The sequence below is a fragment of the Ascaphus truei genome, chromosome 5 (genome assembly GCF_040206685.1).
Source record: "Ascaphus truei isolate aAscTru1 chromosome 5, aAscTru1.hap1, whole genome shotgun sequence".
NCBI lineage: Eukaryota > Metazoa > Chordata > Amphibia > Anura > Ascaphidae > Ascaphus > Ascaphus truei.
Window position 1 is genome coordinate 136535505 of NC_134487.1, and position 25907 is coordinate 136561411.

At 46.5% G+C, this 25907-nt stretch overlaps 1 protein-coding gene across 13 annotated transcripts in view; it reads left to right on the forward strand.

Moving 5' to 3' along the window:
• LOC142495426 (5-hydroxytryptamine receptor 4-like) overlaps nt 1–25907 on the forward strand; it is a 217741-nt gene that overhangs the window by 101619 nt on the left and 90215 nt on the right. For all 13 annotated transcript variants that reach the window (XR_012801735.1, XM_075600918.1, XM_075600922.1 and 10 more), the window contains 2 exons: nt 8757–8910; nt 11985–12553. Coding sequence is in view for 12 of the 13 variants with exons in the window: in XM_075600918.1 (XP_075457033.1) it covers nt 8757–8910; nt 11985–12553 (723 nt within the window). In the remaining variant the exon portion in view is untranslated. The remainder of the gene's footprint in view (nt 1–8756; nt 8911–11984; nt 12554–25907) is intronic.

Below are 25907 nucleotides of genomic sequence, written 5' to 3' on the forward strand. Positions count from 1 at the left end.
TCTCACGTTTAATGTTGGGGCACATGAGTACCTTCCTGGGTACACAAGTACACTAGGGTATTCTCTAGACAGGGTGTATATGAGATAACAATTGTCCTTTGTGCAAAAACAGAACAATATGCCCAATTACTACTTAATTTTTGTAAGTAGCTATCTGTAGAGTGAGAGAATCCAGGCTCAAGAGGTTACTGCGCAAAGGTCTGTGTCTCTCTTTAATTCACAGAAACACACAGCTCTGAGGAGGTCCGAGGGAATTAAGGATTCAAAGTTGAAAGACAAGATTTAATTTTTTCACTGTGGACTTGAGCTTGTATTATTGTTCTGTTTTTGCGCCAAGGACAATTGTTTTCTCGTATACATCTTGGTATCTGTACAAGTCCTTGGATAGACTTGTTATATGTTCTCTGGCTGCCACTCGGCATTGTATGCATATTACTTACAGAGTCCAAACCCCTTTTCACACCAGTTAAATTTGGGTTAATTCACATGTTAATGTACTGTGTGTAATCACATTTAAAATTATTGATTCACCAATTTAATTTATCATCACAATTTAGTGGTTACACCACTAGTTTAATATATATACAATTAGATCACTTTTTAGGTGGAGCGCTTTTTTTTTTTGTTTCAAAGTTTTTTATTAGGCATTTATAACATTTACAGCTTTTTGAATATTTGTCAACATTTTGGCCTAATACAATTTTTCTGGTTTTTGTCTGAGGTGGGGGAGAAAGTCCCAACATTCCCCTGACCTTCAGAGGTCTGTCGGGGAAGTGCGGGTTAAGAAACAGAAAAAGGGAGAGAGAGTGATAGAGGGGGGGGGGGTAGGAGGTGAGGGGGGGTTGAGATAGGGGAGGGGGGGGATTGGCTCCCTGTTCTTGGCTGCCTTAATTTGGATCTTTGTTTATTATTACTATGGGGCATTTTGGCGTTGGGGGAGCATATACGTTAGCCATGAGTCCCAGGTATTGTTGAAAGAGGTGGTGGACCTTTTCAGGAAGGCTGATAGTCTTTCCATGTCCATCACCTCTTGCACCCTTTTTTTGACTGTCTGTTTGGAGGGGGAGACACCTTCTTCCAGGCGGCTGCCACCGCACACCTAGCCGCTGTCAGGATAAAGGAGACTAATTTGCCTGTTGGTCGATCCAGCACTTCTATGGGTCTGGCCAGCAGGTAGGTCAGCGGGTCAATGGGTATTGTGAAGTCTGTGACCTCTTTTATTAATTTTTGTATAGTTTCCAGTACTTCTGTATTTCCGGACAGGTCCACCAGATGTGGGCCATGTCCCCCTTTTGACCGCAGCCTCTCCAGCATAGATCGGAAGCCAGAGGGTAGATTTGATTTATTCGAACTGGGGTAAGATACCAGCGGAACAGTATTTTGTATATGTTTTCTTTGATTGTGGTACATATGGAAGTTCCTGAGGCATTTTCCCAAATACTTTCCCAGTCCTCTCGGTCTATATCTATTTCCAATTCTGCTGCCCAATGCAGCATATAGTCATGCGTGGGGGGATCCATAGCTATCTCCATTTCTGAGCAAATTTGTGATATAAGACCTTTCTTATGGGCAGTCTCACGGCAGAGCTGCTCGAAGCTAGTGAGAGGAGGAAATTCCAACGTTGGGGTTAAAGTTTGAATGAAATGCCGAATTTGTAGGTATTTGAACACATTCAGCCCTACTATTTCATATTTAGATCGTAGGTTTTGGAAGCTCAGGAACTTCCCGAAGCTCAAGAGGTCGGCAATCGCATTGATATTTTTGGTTTTGAATTCGTCGAATTGTCCGGGCTCACATCCAGGTGGGAATTTTGGGTTTTTGTGAATTGGTGTAAGTTGAGAGTGAGATGTTGTGAGCTTAAATTTGAATTTGCATTTCGTCCAGGTCTCCCATGTGTGTCTCATCGGGCCTAATTTGAATTTGTTATTCTGCATGTCCTCCTTGCTTAGGGACCAAAGGCAAGCCGGCAGCGAAAGCGTCCCGGCATATTGAGTTTCTATGTCTAGCCAGCAAAATTGGTTTGGGTTGGCATTCCAGACTACTACCTGTCTCAGTTGTGTAGCCAGGTAGTATCTTGTGATGTCTGGAACTCCCATTCCTCCTCTCCCCCTTGAGGCCAAGAGAACTGTTCTAGAGACTCTTGGTTTTTTTCCTTGCCAAATAAAGTGGAAGATTAGTTTTTTGGATGTTTTTCAATTCTGAGCCAGGGATGTGGACCGGGAGAGTCTGGAAGTAGTAAAGTAATCTAGGGAGTATATTCATTTTAACCGAGATCATTCTCCCGATCCATGATATCTGATATTCTCCCCATTTTTCTAGATCTTGTTTGATTTTTTGGAACAGGGTCGCATAGTTATGTTGGTATAAAGATTGGTAGGTCCTCGATATCTTAACTCCCAAGTATTTGATACAAGAGGAGCTCCAACGATAATTAAAGTTTAGTTTGAGGAGATTCACCTCTGGCTCTGGCAGGCTTAGGTTCAAGGTTTCTGATTTATCACTATTTATTTTATATCTTGAGATTTTCACGAAATCCCGGAGTTCTTTTTGAAGGTTGGGTAGGGAGATTTGGGGTTTTGATAGGGTTAGAATGACATCGTCTGCGAATAGGGATAGTTTATGCTGCCTTTGACTGATTTCTATTCCTTGGATGTCAGTATTGAGCCGAATTGCCGATGCTAGTGGTTCGATCGTTAGCGCAAAGAGGAGATAAAGGGCATCCCTGTCGAGTTCCATTTGTGATCACGAATCTCTGGTTATTGCCCCCTGGTAATTTTACTGTAGCTGACGGGTTTTGATATAGTCTATGGACACCCTCTAAGTATGCGTCTTTAAAGCCAAATTTGCGCATAGTCTGGTCCAGGAATTGCCAGTTTATTCTATCGAACGCCTTCTCTGCGTCTAGGCTTAACAGGAGTGCTTTGGTGCCTGTGAGGTGAACATGGTCAATAATATTAATTATCTTCCGGGTATTGTCTGAGGCTTGCCTGCCCGCGACAAATCCTACCTGGTCAATGTTGATTAATCTCGGTAAGATGGGGTTTAATCGGTTTGCTAGTATTTTGCTATATAATTTGAGATCACTGTTGAGGAGGGAGATTGGACGGTAGCTTCCACACTGCATCGGGTCTCTGCCATCTTTGTGTATAATAGCTAAGTTAGCCAGAGACATTGTTGGCGGGATTTGGTTCCCTTCCATGAAATAATTAAATGTTTTCAGGAGATGCGTGGATAGGGTAGGCAAGAATCTCTTATAATAGACATTGGTGAAACCGTCAGGACCAGGAGACTTAGTGATTTTTAAAGATTTGACCGCCTCTTCCAGTTCCTCTTTTGAGATCTCAGCGTTGAGGACTGTGTTTTCCTCCTCCGTTAATGTGGGGAGATGGCATTTGTTTAAATATTGCGTTATCAATTCTGATGCTATTGGTTCAGGTCGGCCGTTTTTAGATCTTAAATTATATAGTTCTGTATAGTATTTTGTGAATTCCATAGCAATTTTGCTGTCACTATATTGTATCTCGCCAGATCTACTCTTGATCGCCGTTATTTGGGATCTTTTTTGTACCCCTCTCAATTTACTGGCCAGGAGTCTGTCGGCCTTGTTACCCTTGTCATAGTATTGTTGATTGGTCCATTTTAGGGCCTTTTCAACATCCTCCAGCTGGGTTTGTCTAAGTTTTGTTCTGGCTGTTAACAATGTTTTGTATATTTTTTTGGAGGGGTTAGCTTTGTGGGCTTGTTCTATTGTTTTTATGCTATCTGTGAGCTCTTTGGTTAGTTTTTGGCGGGCTTTTTTCTGTGGGATGCGATGGAGATAATTTTTCCTCTGATGTCTGCCTTATGGGCTTCCCACAGGATTGCTGGAGAGGAGACTGGGTAAAGATCTGCTGGGACAGAACCAGCAGATAGAGAGAAAGTAGGATTAGGTCCTTGTGTGGGCCTAATGCAGTGTTGCCAGTTCCTTGGGCAACCGGCATTTTGGGCAAAATGCCCTTCTGGGGTGGGTCCAGTGTCAATGACCGGTGTGCAGTCGAGGGGTTCAGACCCTGGGTTGTTAACATTATGCGCCGTTTCCCTCTTGTGAGTCTTTGGTTTGGTTCTGGCGCGTGCCGTGTTGTGTTTGTAAGGAGTGGGGGGGGGGGGGGTTGTGGGGGTGGGTGTGGAAATGGTGTGGGGGGGGGAGGGAGATGGCGGGGGGAGGGAGATGGCAGGGGGGAGGGGGGGGAGGAGGAAAGGGAAGCCGGGAGGGGTGGTTTAATGGGCTATAGTCTAAATTGCTGGTTGACATGCTGTATGTGTCAGTTGTGTGGTCTGGGCCCTTTTATTTGTTTGTTTGTTCTTCTACTGGTCGTCTAGTACCAGGTCAAATTCGGGGTGATATGGGAGGGGTTCTTGTTCAGAGCAGGGAGGGGAGGAGGAAAAAAAAAAGGGGGGGGGGGCGGGGGGTAGGAGCAGGAGGGGATCTCAGGTACATTTCCTATGTCAACCCTTATCGCTCTAAAGTTACATACATTGCATTTGTACATTCTTCTGCATTTTGTTGCTTTCCTTTGCTGGTCTCACCTGTTAGAGGGGACCTTGGTCTTGGTGAGGGGAGGGTAGGAAATGAGGGGAGGTGGGGGGGGAAAGGTCGGAGGGGGGGGAGAGAGGGGAGGCGAGGGAGAGGGGGGGAGGGGGGAGAATTGGGGGGAGGGGTGAGGGGGGAAGTGAGGGGAGGGGAGGGGGAGGGGGGGAAGGGAGTGAGGAGGGGAGAGGGAGGGGGGAGGGAGGGGGAGAGTGGAGGAGGGGAATGGAGGGAGGGTGGAGGGGGGGAGGGGGGAGGAGGGGAATGGAGGGAGGGTGGAGGGGGGGGAGGAGGATGGGAATGGAGGGAGGGGGGAGGGAGGGGGGAGGGGGGGGGAGGGGGGTGAGGGAGTGGTAGGGGGGGAGGGGTGGGGGAAGTAGGGGAAGGGGTGGTGGAGGGGGGTACAATGGGAGGGGGGAGGGGGAAGGGGGACAGCTTATCTTGGTATTACAGTACATTTTTATAGTTGCGATTTCTAACATTTCGTCAGTATTGGTCATAGTACCCTTTGTGAAGCATATCTATAGAAATATGGATCCGTTAGTTGCCGCTTTGGCTCTGAGTGGGCTCACATGGGCTCATGTTGTGCCACTTGGTAGCTCGTTGTGGCTGCCTTTCTGTGACCATTGATTTGCTCATCAGCATTCAACCATTTCATTCTAGGGGGGGAGGGGGGGAGGAGGTAGGTGGATGTGGGGGAGGGGAGGAGAGGAGGGAGGGGGTGAGGGGGTGAGGGGGGCAGGGGGGGTGAGGGGGGCAGGGGGGGTGAGGGGGGCAGGGGGGGGTGAGGGGGGACGCACAGGGAGAGAGGGGAGGGGGTACATCTTATCATATTTTTGTAATACGTTTTTATATTAACATTTTCACATATCACTGTAAAGTTGTTCAGCATAGCTTTGTGGAGCGTTGTCATGGGGATATTGGCCAATTGCTTGCAACCTTGTTTCTGAATGAGCTTGTGGGGCTTGCCCGCTTTGTACTCGGAGGGGGGAGGGGGAGGGGTGTGTGGGGAGGGGGGAGGGGTGTGTGGGGGGGGAAGGGGTAGAGGGGGGATTATGGGGAGGGAGGGGGGGGTATAGGGTGTCGGGTGAGGGGGGGGGGGGGAGATGGCCTTCAGGGTTGGGGGGGGTAGGTAGAGAAGGGGAGGAGGGAAGGGGAGGGGGATGCATCTTGTCATAATATAGTTTAGGTTATCACATCTTTTGGGGCTTATCAGTAACATTAGATCTCTGTAGGTTCCTATACACTTCAGTTTATAGTTGTTTCCAGGCTTGTCCTAGTGGCTCAATTGCCTTGGCCGTGGTAGTCGGGGTATCTACTGTCCCCGTGGGGGGGAAAGTGTAGGCAGGGGGGATCGGGGGGGGAGGGGGGTGTTTAGGGGGGGGGAGGTATATATAGAATAATTTAATAAACGGTATAATGAACAGTTCTCAACTTTGTACAGTGTTCCCAGTCTTTACATATATCTGCCTATGAGTCGGATTTTTGTGAGTCGGCACTTTGCGCTTTATCTGCGCTTAGTGTCCTGACCCAGGCGGGTAAGCGGCCTGCGGGCCTTCTCGCTTTGCGAGGGTAAAAGTACTCACAGTTACCGGATACCTCTGCTCTCTGCCCGGGGGAGGGGGGGATGTAGTGGAGAGTGTGTCGTGAAGGGAGGGTCCGCGTGCCGGGCTGTCAGGACCCGCCAGCGCCGCTCCTCTCGTGGCATATCTGGCCTCTCTCCTCCCGGTCCGGGCAGTGCGGGCCCGTGTGGATGGTATGGCGAAAAAAGAAAAGGAAGAGATGTGCGCGTCCGCCTCAGCGGGGATCGACTTCTGCGCCCCATCTCCGTTCACAGATTCCTCCGCAGCTGCGGTTCTTCTCCTCCGGTGCTGTTGCTCGCTGTTTCGTCTAGTTCCTTTGTTGGGCTGTGATTGTTGGCGAGGTGAGGAAAAGCACAGGACGTCCGTTGGCTGTTATCTCCCTTTTCTTTGTGGTGCGTCCGCTGGGCTGCTTTTCTGTGGCTTGTGTCCGGGGTTCCCGCTTCTCCGGTCTTCAGAATCTGCGGATGTCACATCCAGGATTGCGTCGCCTCATGGGACAGGAGGGACTTTTAAGGGGAACTTCTTCGGTTGCTGCTCAGGTCAACTGGGTGAGGGAATGAACTTGGAGGTAACTGAGGTAAGTGATTGCTGCGGTTCCTATCTAGGTCGCGGTTGTTTTTGGCCTGCCAGCCTCTCTGATGCTCTGATCTGGGGTTCTTCTGCATGCTGCCCCTGAGAGTGGGGGGGGTCTATGATCCAGTCGGCAGGGAGGCTTAGGTCCAGGGCTTTTGCGAACCGCGGGATATCCTCCGGGTGTCTGATTGTGAGATATTTACCATTTTTTTGTACTGACAGCTTAAATGGGAAGCCCCATTTGTACTTGATCTTTTTCTCGCTGAGCAAGGAAGTTAATGGTTGCATCTCTTTGCGCCGCAGTACTGTGCGCTTTGACAAATCATTATAAATTTGGAGGTGAGAATCCTGGAATTTGATGGTCTCTTTGGTTCTGCATGCCTCCATTATTTGTTCCTTTATTGTGTATCTGTGAATGCGGGCTATTATGTCCCTTGTTCGGTTGGGATCTTCGGAGCGTGGCCCCAGGGCGCGATGGGCTCTATCCATCTCTATGTCCTTTGGTGTGAGGTCGGGGCACATTGAGACAAAAAAGTCCTGGAGATATGACCTGAGCTGACCAGACAGAACCGCCTCCGGGACGCCCCGGATTCTAATATTCTGGCGCCTGTCGCGATTTTCCTGGTCCTCAAGGCAGTCTCTCAGGCTGTTTACCTCTGCGCCAAGTCGAAATATTTCGTTGGCTGCCTCATCCTGGGATTGCGTGGTTTCGGCCATTCTAAGCTCAAGGGCCGTGGTGCGCTCCGTTAGGCCCGTTATTTCCTGTTTAAGTTCTTTTACTGCGGCCCGCAGGTCATCTTGCAGTGAGGAGTGAAGTTTATTTAGCATTGTGGAGATCATCTCCTGCATAAATGCTCTTGTGAGTACTTCCTCCGGCTGTGGTGGGGTAGCCGTATTGCTCCGTTCGGTTGTTCCCTGCTTGGGCCCACGTGTGCTCGCGGAGCCGGCGCCACCTTGTGATCTTAATGCAGCTTCTGAGCTCTTCTGGGAGGGGGAGAAGTACTTAGCGACTCCTGGGGTGGCTTGGGACTTGGATTTGCTCGCCATTCTTGTTGCTAGGGGTATTAGGGGGATTTGCGGCAGCAATTGTGGATGTTTTTAGGGGGGGAAAAGCGCTTATTCTGCTCTTATTATATCAGGGTCTGTGGAGCTATTCTACTACACAGCCTCTCTCATCGGCGTCCTGGACACGCCCCCCGGTGGAGCGCTTTTTTATGTAAAATTTCTAGTGTTTGTTATTCTCTAGAAAGGCCGCATCCGTGATCCCATGATGCAGGGCAACCGACACTATCCCCTCTCGCCTTACTTCCGGTAGTACCGCACGGCCGTTCCACCAGGCCTGGGGAATCCTACGCTGCGGTTCCAACTACTTCGCTGGATCTTCCACACACTAAGGGGGCAAGTTCCTTACTACTGGCCAGCCCTTCAGTTCTCCACTATGGTGTAGGAGAATCTAGCTTGGGCCTACGTGTAATGGGTCTGCTACACATAGTCCAGGGGGCTTGACTAGCTCCCTGGACACTACTTCTCCCTTCATCGGTTCCGTCAGGACTGAGCACGCCGCCTCCAGTCAGCATAGGAAATCCTTAAAGACAGGGCCTCCACTTCCTAAAGCACCAACCTCAAGACGGCCACTGCCTTACACACGGTCCATATATATGTGACTGTGCCAAGCACAACATGGCCGATGCAACTCACTCAAATCCTCCCAAGTGACGGGATTACTGCCAGGGAGAAGGCAAGGGAGGGTACCCTGCTACACTAATATTCTCCATTTATTTGCTGACTGAATAAGGTGTGCATGTTCATACTATACTTAAACAATGGGAACAATCTAAGTAAGAATATTAGGTTATTACTGCCCACACCGTCTCACACCAAGATATTCCAGTATACTAGATAATTTTTTGAACTGTCCAAATAATGACATGCTGATTACACTAACCCAATTAAACATGTGTGACAAAAGTCTACAAATGTATGCGATTATACAGTAAGGTTATGTGGCTTTGTTTTCTCTTTTGCCTTTCAAGATATTACGCTATCTGCTGCCAGCCTCTAGTTTACAGGAGTAAGATGACCAAACTACGAATAATTCTGATGCTTGGGGGCTGTTGGATCATTTCAACCATTATTTCCTTCCTTCCAATCATGCTAGGTTGGAACAGCATTGGAATTCGAAACTTGGTGAGTAGTATAAGTGCATACAATAATTGACATAATGACAATTATATTTAAGGAATACTGTGGATCTTCTTTTGCTATGGGCCTTCTCTAACTCTTTTCGATTTCCCTTAACAAAATGTTTGATCTGAGGTTCTCTCATCACAGAAAATTATTTTTCAGTGGTGGGCAACGTGTGAACCCTCGTGCTTATTACATGAGAACTTTTGTTAAAATTGATACAAATTTCAGATAAAAAAAGAAAAAAAAGGGGGAAATGTTGAAACTGACAATGTAGCTCAATATATTCATGTTAAAAGACGCAATTGTAACTTCCAAATTACTTTGGGGCCTATTCTAGTAGCTTTGATAACTTTTCTGCCATCTTGAACAATGTGACATGTTCCCGCTGAATGGTTTGTCATTTGTGCTATCATGGTATTCAGAAATGATCTGAAAACTTCTCTAACCGCGAGGCAAGAAAATGCCAAAACCGTACAGGACATAAGCGACGAAATCTCAGCCTCTCTCAAAGTTCTCCCCTGTACGATTTGGCTGCAGTTGCATAGAGAGCTGCACATCGAGAGAACCGCATCTCCCTGCAAAGCTCTCACAAGCAATCGCAGTGTTTTTAATAAAATGTGAATACTAGTGTGCGGGAGCAGAGGGCCTCCGGAGCTGATATTAATGGGTATCAGTACCGGAAACTCCCGGCATCAATCCGATGCAGAAAAAATGTATTTTTTTTCTAAGTACTGCTCTCAGATCCCGTCTCGCCACCCTTGGGCTGGCGAGATACATCTTTGATGAACTCGCAATTCCAGAGCTCAGATTACAGGTATCTCATCGGAGCTACTAGAATAGTGTGATTTCAGAAAAAATGCGAGTTGGAGCTGTTATGCAGCTCCCGCACGGGCAGTTTGGGCAGGAGCGAGAAATCACGAAAAAATGCCTTCCCCGTATTATTTGGCCAACTCATCGAAGCTTTCTGAATAGCAACCTTGCAAAATTTTGCGAGAACTGCTCAAAATCCTTGATGAATTGGTTATCGAAGCGACATGAATACCTTTCACTAGCAAACATCTCAAGCATACAAGGATGTCTTGTGCATGAGCTTTCGACACTGCAGAGATCTCTTTAGCAAATGTAATCTATTCCTTGTTAGAGAATGGTCTGTGTCTAATCATTCGGTAGCATATCAGGGTAAGCATCAATTCTAAGGACTTGCTTTTTTTGTACATTTCTTAATAAAAAAAATATATTTATTGTTGGTGTTAAAGGAAAACATGTTTCAATTTTTTTTCCACAAAAAAATGTAGTAATTGTTAAAAATTCACACAAAAGAGCTGTGAGTCACACAGAGAGATCTGTTTTGTACCCATATTGTTCTTATTCTATAATTGTTCCATGTATAAAGGCACTGTATTTAGTCAGATAAGTGTTAATTGAATTTTGGTGACATTCTCCACTACTGAAACATAAGAATGAGTCACAGAGAAGAATAAAACCTGATAGCGAAAGAAAAATTCAAAGCAATACATATCATCGTATACTATACCATTAGGATTTGATTGATAGCGACATGAAGAAAGGAAGAGTACTATAGATTATTATGAGCATTGCCTCTCTCTGTAATTGTCTACTTTTCTCTGTCTGCATCACTGCAGATTAAGGGGCCTATGCAGAGAGCAGCGCTATTTCGAAATTCGCCATTTTTTGGAGAAAATCGCGCAGAAAGCAGCAGAAAATGTCGAGTTCCGAAAAACGCGCCAATTTTTCTTTTCTAGTTATAAAACTCGCCTCGCGGCTGGCGAGAACCTCAATCTCGCCAGTTTTAAAAATATCCGTATGCAGAGAGGCGCGAACGGCATCTAGCGGCTGTTCGCGCCAATAAAATGGCGCGATTGTCTCAGTTTTAACTCGCCAGAAAAAACTGCCGCTCGCGGCCATTGCAAAGGGAAAAAAAAAGCCGCGAATTTGTTTTAACACATTTCTGAAGCGCGCATCTCGCCAATTTAAACTCGCCACACGCATCCATGTTAAACATAGCAGAATTCGCACTTTTCTGCATATGGAGATTAAAACTCTCCAAAAAAGCTACTTTTTAATAAATTCGCCAATTTTAAAATTCGCTGCTCTCTGCATAGGCCCCTAAATCGGAAATGGATAAAAAAGGGAGCAAATTACCTAGAATACATTATCTGTACACTGCAGTGTAATGGTTTAAAAGATTATGAAATATATCTGGTTCTGGGGCAGAAAGCATGAAATCTTTAGCAGTAGACCATTTCTTAAATTAAAATAGCAATATTTAGCATTATAATCCTTTTGTTGCCAGCTGCAGCTGGGATCATATAGTTCTCAGTGAAGTAATAGCTAAAACTCCCACAAATCTATTGTCACCCAAAATACTGTATGCTTGGAAAGGTTTGTTTCTTTCAGCTACTTAACCCTTCTATTACTATTTATTTGGTCAACTTTAGAATGATACTATTTTTCGCTAATGTGTTGTGCTGTCTAGAAATGTAGCACTATTCCTAGAATTTTACTGGGACCCTGTATCTCCACCTTTAGGTCCCTTCTTAAAACACACCTCTCTAACAAAGCATATGGGTGGCTCCGCTGGCTGATACTGTATCTCATATGTACTGACCTGGCCCCTTGCAGACATGTTTACCAGAACACCTTGTCTCTGTACATTCTCCTCACTTACCACTTTTGGGGCAGGGACTCCTTTTTCTATTGTTTTATGTCTGAAGCGCTTATTCCAATTATGTTTTATAATATTATGTCACGTGTATTACTGCTGAGAAGCGCTATGTACCTGGATAGCACTATGTAAATAAAGATATCCAAATAAAGGTATACACCAAACACCTACATCAGCAATCACAGTGCGAGAATATGATCATGGTCACCATGAGTTGACTTTGCATCTAGTTTTGGATTTTCCCACTTCAAAGATGGTGTGTGATATGGTACTTGGAGTCTTTTAGAATACCAATACTTCGTGCACCTAATTTTTTTTCTATGTGTAGTAAGTTTTCCCAATAGTATTAACATATAATAAGCACCTTTCGTGTCTTTCCTTCCTTCAGATAGAAAAAAGAAGATTCAAGAAATATTCAAATTCAACATACTGTATATTTATGGTGAATAAGCCATACGCCATTACATGTTCACTGGTGGCTTTTTACATTCCATTCTTCTTGATGGTGCTGGCCTACTATCGTATTTACGTCACAGCCAGGGAGCACACCCGACAGATCGCAGTATTGCAATGTGCTGGATCTGCAGTGAACCGTCAACACCAGTATCGTGTCCAACACTCCAATCAAAGGATAAATACGGAAACCAAAGCTACGAAGAAACTGTGCATCATCATGGGCTGCTTCTGCCTTTGCTGGGTGCCATTTTTTATCACTAATGTGGTTGACCCTTTCATAAACTACTCCATACCAAAACAGCTGTGGACCACTGTTCTCTGGTTAGGCTACATCAATTCGGCTATGAACCCTTTCCTGTATACCCTTTTGAACAAGTCTTTCAGACGTGCCTTTCTCATTATTTTGTGCCGTGGAGACGAGCATTATCAAAGGCCTTCCATCTTGGGACGACCAGAGGAAATTTTTACCACAGCTATGACTGGATCCATGCATCTACCGAGGTGAGCACTTTATATGTTGAAGGTTGGTTTACTACTAGAGTCATTGATGGTCAGGTGGTCCCTCAAGTCTTTGGGACCAATATATGATATATGCATTTTGATTTAACTTATGAACAATTACTGAAACTGCAGAAGTTCTCTTACTCTGGCCAAGATTCATCAAGTGCCAGTACGGGTCAGTGCACCCAATTTGGTAGTACCTTCCATTGACTTGAATGGGAGTTAACATTGGATTAGGGGCACTACCTCATACTGGTGCTAGAGGAATATGGGTCTAAGAGCCTTCTTGATGACTTTAACTTGAAGAATGTATTGCAGGATATGTGTGATTCGCAAATCTTACAAAAAATTTCCAACAATGGTGTATGTGAAAACTCAAACTTCTAAAGCCTTATATTTAGACAATTAAGAGAATAGGAACAGGTTCCAAGTAACAGTGCTCAATATCCACAGGGAGCATGTAATCCAATATGTCTTGAGTCATAAATATAAATATGTATAGGACAAGTTCTAAGTATAAGCGCAGTGAGACTGATAGACCTGGTGTATATGCATCTCATGAGAGAAGTTACTAGCAATAACTGTCCATGCATGGGAGATATAGAGCATAATACAATGAAAAAACTCCACTGGACAAACCTCTTGAGTAACACCAATATTGGTCAATTCCTCCACAGACAATGAGTGTAGAAAAAACAGTACTCACATTTGGCACCTTGTCCTGATGCCAATCAATAAGCAAAGGTGAACATCCAGAGATGGAGGCGGAGCACTGCGAAAAATAGAGGGGCTAACACCATAGGAAAGTTAAAAATGAGTTTTAATGTTGTGGCATGTGGGAAACAAAGTAACAACTCTGACGCGTTTCAGGCAAGACGCCCTTTGTCAAAGAGTAGCCATGTTAAAAATGGTTTTTGAGGCAAAAAGTGACACTGTGTTCTCATTTGCATGTCATTTCCCAGAATCCCTTGCTGCAGTGGAAGTGCTGTATGCTGGGTGATGATGGGGAAAGGCGGGGTTGCAGACCTGCCTAAGACATGCAGATGAGCATACAGTTGTATTTGCATATTTGCTTTCCTGTGGAGGGTTTTTGTCACTTTTTTTCACTCACCATAACTTAACTCAGTATTATGGTATATATATATATATATATATATATATATCACATGAAAAAGAACAATAGGCACTCCGTCGGGTAAATCAAGATGATGGGAGCAAATCCTGTAGAAAATAAATAGGCAATACGATACCGTGTATGAGACGAATATCAAGAGGCAGCACTCCAAAGGATGGTCAAAAAATCTTTGTATTGTCAAGACATCATAACCTATTATGATGTCTTGACAATACAAAGCTTTTTTGACCATCCTTTGGAGTGCTGCCTCTTGATATTCGTCTCATATACGGTATCGTATTGCCTATATATATATATATATATATATATATATATATATATATATATATATATTAGGGAAATGTTTCAAATACACACATCTGCTAGAGATATAATACAGTAACAATATAAAACAATAAAAATATATACATGATCAGTGTTCGACAAACCTATTCCCCCACTCGCACCTGGCGAGTGGAAATTGGCTTGTGGCCAGTAGATTTCCCCTGCTCTGCAAAAAAAAAAAAAACCCCGGGCACAAAAAAAAAATCTCTCTAGCTGATTGGCTGATTCGGTGACGCAGGATATAGATGCCAGCGCTGAGCAGTCAAGCCACCCTTCCTTCTCTGCACGGGTAAGTGTAGAAGTGTGGTGTGTGTGTGGTGTGTGTGTGGTGTGTGGTGTGTGGGTTGTGTGCACGCGGTGTTTGCGCGGTGTCCTTGCCTCCTGCCCCCGGTCCCAGTGGCTGGCTGCCCACCCGGGCGGTAGATTGGAGCGCAGGAGATTGGAGCCGGGGACATTGGAGCGGGTCAGTGGCTGTGATGTGGGAGTATTGCTTCCCCCTGGTCCCCGGCTCCCTTGGCTGCTCGCGCAGGGCGGGAGATTGGGGGGGATGAGGGAGCGAGCGGCTGATGTCTGTGATGCGGGGTATTCTTTCCCCCCGGCTCCCTTTGCTGCTCACGCGGAAGGGGGGATGAACGGACGATGGCTGTAATGCGGTGGTATTCCTTCCCCCGGAGATGCTCGTGGGGGGGGAGGCGATTTAGCAGACAATCGCAGTGATGTGTTGTATAATTTTCTCCCCGGTCCCCGGCTCCCTCAGCTGCTCGCACAGGGGGGGGGAGGGGTTGGGGGGAGCGGCTGATGGCTGTGATACTGGTATTCTTTCCCCACGGTCCCCGGCTCCTTGGACTGCTCACACGGGGGGGTGAGGGCTGTGGACGATGGCTGTCATGCAGGTTATCTTTCCCCCCAGCGGCGAGGGGGGGGGGACGGCTGATGACTGTGAGTGAAGCAGGGTATTCTTTCCCCTTAACTGCCCACACTAGGCAGGTTATTGGAGCATGTGTGTGTGTGTGTGCTTATGAGAGTGTGTGTGTGTGTTTATGAGAGTGTGTGTGTATATGAGAGAGAGAGAGAGAGTGTGTGTGTGTGTGTGCGTGTGTGCGTGTCACCAGAAGTACCCCCCAAGTCAGTCACCCCCCACCCAGTAAACCGTCATTCTACCACCACCCCCACCCAGTCAACCACCACCCCCACCCAGTCACCCAGTCAGTCACCCAACCCCCCACTCAGTCACCCAGTCAGTCACCCCAACTCCCCCACCCAGTCAGTCACCCCACTCCCCCACCCAGTCACCCAGTCAGTCCCCCAACCAGTCACCAAGTCAGTCACCCCACCCCCCCACCTAGTCACTCAGTCAGTCACCCCACCCACCCACCCAGTCACCCAGTCAGTTACCCCACCCAGTTTCCAAGTCCGTCACCCCACCCCCCCACCCAGTCAGTCTTCCCACTCAGTCACCCCATCAGTCACCCCATCAGTCACCCCACCCCCCCACCCAGTCACCCCGTCAGTCATCCCAACCCCCCACCCAGTCACCCCCCCCCCCCACCCAGTATCTGTCTCCTTCTCTCTCACGCTCTGTCTGTCTCCCTCTCTCTCACGCTTTGTCTGTCTCCCTCCCACTCACGCTCTGTCTGTCTCCCTCTCTCTCACGCTCTGTCTCCCTCCCGCTCTCTCACGCTCTGTCTGTCTCCCTCTCTCTTTCTCTCTTTCTCTCTCCCTCTCTCTTTCTCTCTCCCTCTCTCTTTCTCTCTCCCTCTCTCTTTCTCTCTCCCTCTCTCTTTCTCTCTCCCTCTCTCTTTCTCTCTCCCTCTCTCTTTCTCTCTCCTCTCTCTTTCTCTCACTCTCTCTGGCTCTCAATCTCTCTGGCTCTCGCTCTCTCTGGCTCTTGCTCTCTTTGGCTCTCGCTCTCTCTGGCTCTGGCTCTCTCTGGCTCTGGCTCTCTCTGTCTCGCTCTCTGGATATCTTATTTACCCTATATGTCTTAACTGCCCTATACTACACCCAAATAACCTATACTGCTTTCTTCCAGATCTGACTCAAGCTTCACACGGAAGACATCGGAATCCCCCCTAACCAGAAGACAGGTAGGGAATACCTACCCTCCAATGTATAACATTGCGGGAATGAGGGTACCTGGACATTGAGGGACTGCGGTTCAGGTAAGATCCTAGGCGGGATTACTGCTTTAGGTATTGTGAAGCGGGGGCATCCAGACACTGGTTAAAGGGTGCAGGAAACTAGTCATTCACATCTGTTTTTTTTTTCTAAATCTGACATTCACACACGCACACACACACACACGCACACACGCACACACACGCACACACACGCACACACACGCACACACACGCACACACGCACACACGCACGTAACAAGGACTAATTGTACTATAATGTAATACGATAAATAAACTTATGTCAAAAATAAATGTTGTTCTTACTACACTACCGACACGTTTAATCCGAGCACGGCTAGCACCGCAAGCCGGGGGATGCCCCGGCGTGCTAGCCGCACTCCCTCAGCGTGCCGCGCATCACCGATGCGCGGTCACGCGTCATCGGGTGCCTGCGCCCCCTGCACGCGCCTCCAGGGCTCCCCGAGGGAGCCCTGGTGTCCCGCGATGTGGGGGACGGCGGCAGGGGGTTCCGGGGGACCCGGCAGACCCGGCAGCGGGAGGGAGAGCGCCCCGATCGGAGGGCGCTCTTCCGCTGCTTCGGCGCGCGCCAGGTTACTGCTGCGGCCGAGAACGGGCAAATGCTCGAATAAACTCGGCCGCAGCAGTAGGAATTTATTTTAAAAAAATTACAGCGGGGCGGGACTAGGGCGGGCCTGGGGGCGGGACTAGGTGGCGAGTAGATTTTTTTGTTCGGTGAGTAGATTTTTGGGTGATTTTTCGACCACTGTACATGACAATATAAAAATATATGATTTATGAAAAAAAAAGGGGCGGGGGTAAAACATTAATAAATTATAAAAACTGCATGAAATGCATAATTGACAAATATAGCCCTGATAGGTGGGGTACATTATGGGGAAACCACAAGGACATAGAAAATGAACAAAAAAAATCCTGATATTAGTTAAAAATGGGATATTAGTTAAAAAGCGTGCGCTCTCTTCTTTTCTTTATATATATATATATATATATATATATATATATATATATATATATATATATATATATATTTATATATATACATATATAAAATCAGTGTGTTATTGTATTGTGGTGTTGCATACTGTGGGGTTACAGTAATATATATATATATATATATATATATATATATATATATATATATATATATATATATATATATATATATATATATATATTACTGTAACACCACAATATAATAACACACTGATGCAATACCACAAAACCCCAGTGTGTCTTCCCCAAAGTACTGAGGGTGCCCTGGGCACCTAAACACCCGGTGTCCGCAGAACAATTCCCACCCAAATGTGAGGTATCGCAACCCTCTATGGAGTGGTGGTGCACGGTGGGTACCTTCCTGGTCACAAGCCTGACCAGGGAATGCTGATATGAGCATTCTGGATCAGGACCCGCGCAGCCGGGCCTCCGATATAAATCTCCTCATCCCTTATCCAGACACGATCCACAGTGAAGTCTCCAGCCAGAGGGGTCCATCTCTCTGCTGCCACGGGCAGCCTGGTCCCAGGCCACTGCCCACCACATGGATGCCCGTCCACTGGTGCGGTAGAACAGCTGGGGTCTAATGGAAGGGTCCCTATCTGGGGCCTTCCCTATGACACTCCACTTATTTGGAGTGATCGGGGCCTATCTGGAGCTTTGGGACAGAGTTCTGACCTAGTCCAGGGCTTACTGGCTCCCTGGACATACCCATTCTCTCTATGGGCTCCTGCAAGACTGCTGCGTGTTTCCTGCCCCGCGCAGGATATCAGGAGTCCCTATAATGGCCGCATGTTCCTGATTGGTTAAAGCGGCCCATTTGACAATCCCAAGGCTTCTGGGAAATGTAGTCCCGAATGCCAAGATGGCCGTCGCCACTCTTCCCGATCGCGCGGAGCTCTGACAGCTAAACAGCTGATCAGTCCCCTGCACCGGAAGCAAGGTAGGGGACTCTGCTACACTTGTATAAATTCACAGGCACTGTACACAGGGCTGGTTTTAGGGCAAGGAAAGCAAGGTGGTTGCCTTGGGCTCCACGCTTCTGGGGGGACCCTGCACCTTCAGGGGGGCCCATGCTCCCTCCTCCTGCTAGTGCAGAGATCCAAATTCTTCCTGACAGGCGAGGGGAGCGCTGGAGGACGGAGCTGGAAAGTGCCCGAACCAGCCCAGGACCGTATATATTATTATTATTATTATTTTCTTAAATTATTTTTTGGTTGCTGTTTCCACTTTTCTTCCTACAGTACCAGCAGATGCTGTCATACCAGTTGAGATATCCTGGGGAACTGAAGCTAAGACAAAAATGTTGGCTGTGGGCACAACACGGGATATTGCATTTTCTGTTCCTTGATTACAAATCTATTGCTATGTCAAATGTCTGGTAAACTGATATGTAGTAAAATTATCTCTAATTTCTCATTCCGTTGATCGGTAAATCAGTCACACCATACAGTACCACAGAGATGTCTTGGACACACTACTTTCCAACATAGACATTAGTGTATACACCTTTTATACGCTCAGTTTAATAGCATTGGGCTCTCTAATGTACTATACAACATTAAAGCAGCAATACTACTCCCCCCCCTTTTTTTCTTATTTGGAATGTTAATGAGCCAAGAACCCCTTCAGTGTACATCTGCGTCACCCCAAAAACGGATGCCGATGGCGTTCACCAAGAGCTGCTCACCTCTGCACGGGACCAGCGTGCTAAGGGTTAACATTTGCTTGTGCTATGTGGAACGTCAACCCCACCCACTGGAATGTTAATGAGCCAAGAAGACAAAGGACTTTGAATTCACAGCTGCATTTAATCTGAACCCCTTCAAAGTACATCTGCATCGTCCCAAAGGTGGACAGCCTTTGGCACAGCCAAAGATCAGCCAGAGTGTGTGAGCCGTTTGCTGGTGATGTTAAAGCTTCTCTATTTCAATATGAAACTCACCAGCCCTTTTATCCCCTGTACCCAATTTTCCAACTCTATCTGTCCATCTGGTGAAAAAATAGGAGCAAAACCAGCGCTCATGCAAACAAATGATATGAAAACGACCTGAGATACAATGTCCAATTGGTAGTCCTGGAGCTGCCTGAAGAGATTATATCGTGTAATAAATTGCTCTTTTCATTTATAATCTTATTTTTCCCTGGGTAATGCACTATTGCAGGCTTTCTGCATGTTTTGTCTTTTTCTTTTCTCCTGAGGTAATCGGTTAAAAGAAGAATCTTGTTCCCTATCCACTCCACATCCTTGCCTCAGCGCCAGAGGAGGTTGCTTTCTTCCACATCTATCTGTCCATGAAATGTCTGTGAATTGACTGCATAACCTCGGTTCTTTTAATGTAACCATGTATTGTTATAACTCTGTGCCCAGGACATACTTGAAAATGGGAGCTAACTCTCAATGTATTACTTACCCGTAAAACATTTTTATGAATAAAAAAAAAATAGTATTCAAATTGAAATAAAAACAGCTTAATTACCTTAGCGGCTAGTCGCTAAGGCAATGAAAGGGTTAAACCTGAGTACCCGATTTGTTGGGAGTACAGGAGGTGGATGAATAGGATTGTTGCTGAAGAGTGGGTGGTTGGGCCTGCCGGGAATGTTGTGGGAGGAGTTAGCCCCTTCACTACCAAAGTGGAGGTAACGGCTGTGGTAATGAAGGGGTTAACCCCTCCCGCTACCCACCCGAGATGCCTAACCACCCACACTTGGGGCAACTACCCCCTTCTTCCAATCCCTCTACCCCCAAGAAATATTAAAATAAAACAACCCTTCTACCCACCTCCTCCATCCCCAACAACACATACAGTACAATAATGGTCAACGTTTCTATTATCCAGATTTGAATAATAGCTCAATAGCCATTTAAAATAAAACCTTATCCAGCCACCATAAAGAAAATAAAAATTCTACTTACCCCTGCAAGGATTAATGCCGTCCTCATCACCGTCCTCTGCGTCCATGGGCATCAACAGTACAATCAAAAAACAAACTAATGGCCACTAACCCCTTAATTACCTTAGCTACCCACCCGTGACACCTAATTACCATTCCCGGGGCAATTACCCCCATCATCTACCCATTGATTGGCACAGTTGTACACCATGCCCATATTTGATTTGCCACTATGGACGTCAATGGGTAACCTTAAAAAAAACCTAATAAAAAAAACCAAGCATAAAAAAAAAAATTCTACTTACCCCTGCAAAAAAAAAGAAACAAGAACCAAAAATATATAACAATTTAACAAAAACAAGCATTTGCCAAAAAATGCATTGTTTGTGACTGTATTTATCTATCTATCTATAGCCCAAATGGGGCATAGATAAATACATTGGCAGTCAATGGGCAAACTAAAAAAAAACTGCAATGTTTTTCTTACTTTTGACGCGTTCACCATCCGATTCCGAGTTCAGCAGCAACAGCAGGAACATCTTGACACTCGACATAATGCTCCTCAAAAGCAGGTAAGTTCTTCTTCTTTCTTCATCAATGGGGCGGATGTTGTCTCGTCGGCTTCTTAAATTCAAATGAGATGAGATAAGGCCTGTGACGTCACATTTGAGTGTCAAATGGAACACCCTCAATCAGATTGGCTGATGTACTATGTGACAGGGTTCTTTTTTTTTTTTAAAGGATGTGACGTCATCTTAAAGGGAGGTACGTCACATCCTTAAAAAAAATGTCTGCCATCACATGCTACTACACTGGCGACACACTTTATTTGAGCTTGGCTAGTCCCACGAATTAGGGTATACCCGGGTGTATTGAGGTTTGTGACTGTTTTCTGCCCGAGTGCATTGAGGTATTTTCCAAGCAGGGATTGAAGCATTTTATTCCCGCTGGCTGCAATACTGCACAGTATATAAATATATAATGCATTACAATTCAGGAATTTATGCCATTTGGTAGACACGCGAAGCATTGCAGCCTATTAAATCCTAATCATTATCATTTAACAGATCAGCCGCCCGTCAGCCAGGCATGAACCCAGGCTGGGAAGGCAAACGCAACGGGGCTTGTCAGAGGTGAGGAGCGGCGCATTCCAGGTATCTGCCAGGTACATACCGGGTATTTGCTCGAATAAAGTGTGTCGGTGCAGTACACCCTATAAGATTGTGAGATATACTATGTAAGGCATCACATTGGAGAACTCCAATCCGATTGGTTGACGTACCATGTGACAGCTTCCATTTTTTTTAAAGGATGACATCATCTTAAAGGGATTATGTCAGATCCTTTAAAAAAATGTTTGCCATCACATGGTACTTTAATCAATTGAATTGTGAGAAATACCACATGGTACACCTCCAATCCGATTGATTGAAGTACAATGTATAGGTTTCCACCTCTGGATGTGCAAGGTCACCAGCAGAACTACCTCTAATGGAAGACAGATTCTCATACATTCTCAGCAAAATGTGAATGGCACAGAAGGAGTGATGCACAGACTGTAGATCTTCTATTTCAAGGGGCCTATTCTAGTAGCTTTGATAACCAACTCATCAAGGATTTTGAGTAGTTATCGCAAAAATTTGCTTGGTAGCTATTCATAAAGCCTCGAGGTATTAACCGCTAAGGTAATGAAGGGGTTAAGTCCACCCACAACGCCCCCCTCCCCCCCGCAAGGCCTAAACACCCACCTAGGGCCAAAAATCACCTTCACCCACCCCCGCTACCCAGAATAAGGCTAAGGACCCGCTGCAGTCGGCGGCGTGCGCGGGCCACCAGCCCCTTTCCTCCAGTCTGGAGGTCCCTGCTGGCTCCTTCCAACTTGGCTGACTGCGTGCTGTGACGTGTCAGCCGGCTGGTGCTGCAAGCTTCTGGTGATCAGAAGCGCTGACGCATCACGTGGTGCACGAGTCAGCCGGGGAGGAGGGGAGAAGGGGAGGAGGGGAGATATGGGAGGGAATTGTGCCTGTGTGTGCGTAATCTATTCCTCTCCTCCCGGACCCACAGCCTCCCGGACCCACAAACCCCCTTCTACGAACCCACATCCTGTGCGTCTTCACCCATAACCTCCTTCACCCCTCCCCGGGTTCAATGGCCGTGCCCCCCCTGACCCGTTTTGGCCACGCCCCCCCACGCCGGAAAAAGTCAACCGCAGATCACGGTGCAGTGACTTGCACGCCGCCGGCCTAAGCATGGCATGGGTGGTTAACCCCTTTATTGCCTTAGCGGTTAGTTGCTAAGGTAATGAAGTTGCCTATAAATACATTTTTCATGCATCTGATTCATGCGGAGGGTCACCTGTGGTGATATTAATGGGTATCAGCTCCAAAGACTCCCGGCGTCAATCCGATGCAGAAAAAAGTAATTTTTTCCCCCTAAGTGCCGTCTCATCGCTTATCGGCAGCTTCTCATGACCCTCTTGCCAACTTTTTCTGGCGAGGTGATTTGGAGAGGAAATCTCAATTCTAGAGCGGCGATTAGCCTCGATACTAAAATTGAGCGAGTTTGAAAAACTGCCGATAAGTGCCGATTAGAAGCTTATCGCCGCGAGTTTGGCGATTTTTTTTTCCTGCAAACAAAATTGCCAAAAAGCTCTCTTATCCTGACTTATCGGGGCTTACTGAATAGCAGTAGGCTTTTTTGGCGATAAGCGGCTTATCGGTGCTTACTGCATAGGCCTCTTAAACACACAGGCGATACCGGCACCCATAACCGGGAAACAGAGGGTCCCCGGACCTGAAATCAATGCGGTTCTGCTCCGGAGACCATTATATTACAATTTTTATAAAAACACTGATCACCTGTGAGAGCTATGCAGGGAGAGGCGGCTAATAGCGCTTTTACCCATTCAAAAAATAAAAATACAGTGAAATTCATAAAAAAAAAAAAAAGCACCCATCCCAACCCAACACCAATACATATAGTACAGTAATGAGCAAAATTACTATCCAGAAATGCCCATTTAAAACCAGCTAGCATTAGGTAAATAAAACTTGTACTTACTCCTGCCAGGATGAAAGATTCCAGGGGAGGGAAGGGGTGTTTGTCCCGTTGTCGAGGTCAAATGAGATGAGACAGGCCTTATATAAGGCTTGTGTGTAATGCCGTGCTCACCACAAACAAGGCGGGACCCCGGTACTGAGGTGGGAATGGGTATAACGCCCAAGGGGATGGTCGGGCAGCCGGGTCAGGATTGGAGAGAGTAGGATGGTTAGGTTCTTGCCGAGGTCAGAGGTAGGAGACAGTAGAATGGTCAGTGTCCGTTTAGCCGTGGTCAGGGGTTGGAGCCAGTAGCAGTGTAGAGGTCTGTATGCTGTAGTCAGATTTGGAGGAAGGTCAGAGGCAAGCCGGGTCGATAAGTCAGAAGTGCCGAGTCCTCGGAAATAGCCAGGTCGGTACACAGGAGGTCAATCTGAAAGCAAGTGAGCAGGGAACAAGACAAGGCAAGACAAGGAACCAGGAAGTGGGGGAACAACGCTAACTGGAACTATGCTCAGCCAAAGTGCAAGTGGCACAGCTGAGCATATATGGAAGAGCATGACCAATGAGAGAGGGGGGCGGAGTGGAGGCGCAACCTCCACGGAGGCACGGATAGGCGGAGAGACACAGGAGGCAGGTGGGCATGATAAGGAGAGATGACACACAGCTTGGTAGTGGTGCAAACGCGTCACGTGTATGCATCGAGCAACGTTGATGCGCGTCACAAGTGGGGGGCAGAGCCAGACCCTGCGATGTCAAATGCTCCTGGAGCACGCGCTGTAAGGACAGCGGGGTTGCGCGATACATCAGGTAAGGAGGGAGTGCACCTCGAGGGACGCGCTCCCCGATTCCTTACACTGTGTAAGGCCCCTTTTACTGTCAAATGATACACCTCCAATCCTATTGAATGGCATAGCATGTGACAAAACCTCTTTTTGTTTTTTTTTAAAGGATGTGACGTCATGTAAAGGTAGGGGAGCCAGCCAATCAGGAAGGCTGTGCTTCCCCTCTTTTAAGATGACATCACCAAAAACAAGATGTCTGCCATCACATGTTCTCCAACCAATCGGTGTCACGGTAGACCAGGGTTAGAAACACCTTTTATACCGGGATCATTTTATTGAGCAAGACAAGGCGTAAAATTAATTGTAATTTATTCCACGAAAAGACATACACACAATGTGACACAATTTGCACCGAAAACACATTTACTGGGATCGGGGCTAACAAAATAAACTTTCTTGGAACGAAATGTTAGCACGTTTGTTGGAGCACTTTCCAAAGACCGGGAGGTACTCACAAAAGTCCTGGAACGCAACTCAGCATGCAATAGCAGCCGCAACCGCTACGTCCTGTTTTCAGAACTTGGCCCCTGAAAAACAGGACTTAAAACATTTCTTTAGTTGAAAATCTCTGAAGCCGGCTCGTGTGTATTTCTCACAGAGCATCTTTTTCGTATCTTGAATTTGCCGGTGATGGTTTGGTGCTTGAAATCTGAGGTCCTGATTGGCTGCAAGATTTCTCATAAGTTTTGAAGTCCCATTCAGAAACCACTACAGCCAATCAGCACTTGGGAATTCTCCTGCCAGCCTATCACCAAGTTACCAGTATACTGAAGCTGGGCGGGCACCGATTTTGATTCTGCTAAGGGGCCTGCGCCAGCCTAGCACCTCTGCCTCTTAGCATATCGAGCCCTCCCGCTGTCCGGGCTCCGCAGTGTTTGGGGCTGGGCAAATGGTCGCCAGATAGCCCTTTGTTAGACCAGGACGGGGGTACTCAAAGATAACTACAGTACTCCTTCTGTTCTAACACCTGGGCATCCCTGTGGCTTTCAACTCCGGGTCTCGAGAAGACTCAGTGGCGCCAAGCTTGGTAGCCATCTGGTCTCTCGGAACCACGGACTTGGAAATCCCACAGTCACATATAAATACAGACGCAGTGGCCGTTATTCGAACAAATCACGCATTGTATACCTCGGAATACCTATGTCATGGCGCATCATTACCACATGTTGACTCGTTTTTAGCGAGTGCAGAAAATGGCATTTTAGTGTTATGGTTTTTAAACATCTGCAAATTGACACAGTACTCTAATGTACACATTACAATTCATTCATTTCTGCCACGGAAACACGAAGAATTGCACCAAAAGAAATCGGATCCATGAAATTCAAACAAAGCAACCGCGTGATTGGCTGCATGGAGTACAGCAGTGCACACGAAAACGGCTCCGTGATATGTTCGAATAACGACCGCTGCATCTGTAGGTTACCAGCATATATACTTATCAAATATAGCCCTTTAATAAAATATACTTTGACTCTGTACTTTGTGTTAAAAATGTCTAAGTCTACTGGTCTGGTGTCAGGGATAGAATAACAATATAATGTTCCCTACTCTTACTTGCCTTTTCCCTGGCACACTGCAAAACCCTCACTTTATCTTTATACACAAATACAAATTCTCGCAGCTTTGTCACCTAGCTGGAGCAACCCCATAAACCCTATAACAGGTTCAGGGCGACATGGGCATCCCTCCTTATGCTAGGGACCCCTGGACCGTTCTCGGGATACCTTGATCCCTGATGACCTTTTTACCTTTCCTGTTTGTGCTGAAGCAGAGAACCCTGACGGTGAGTTGCAAGAACGTTTCCAGGGTAGGATTTTGCCAGAGATCTGTGCTTCAATGTGTCGAGAATCTTACTTGATTCCCAGGTATATCTTTGGGGTATCCCATAACTTGGGAACCCCTCACCATAGGCACAATCTGAAAGTAGTCTCTCTGCAAAACCCACACTAAAACTCATAGCC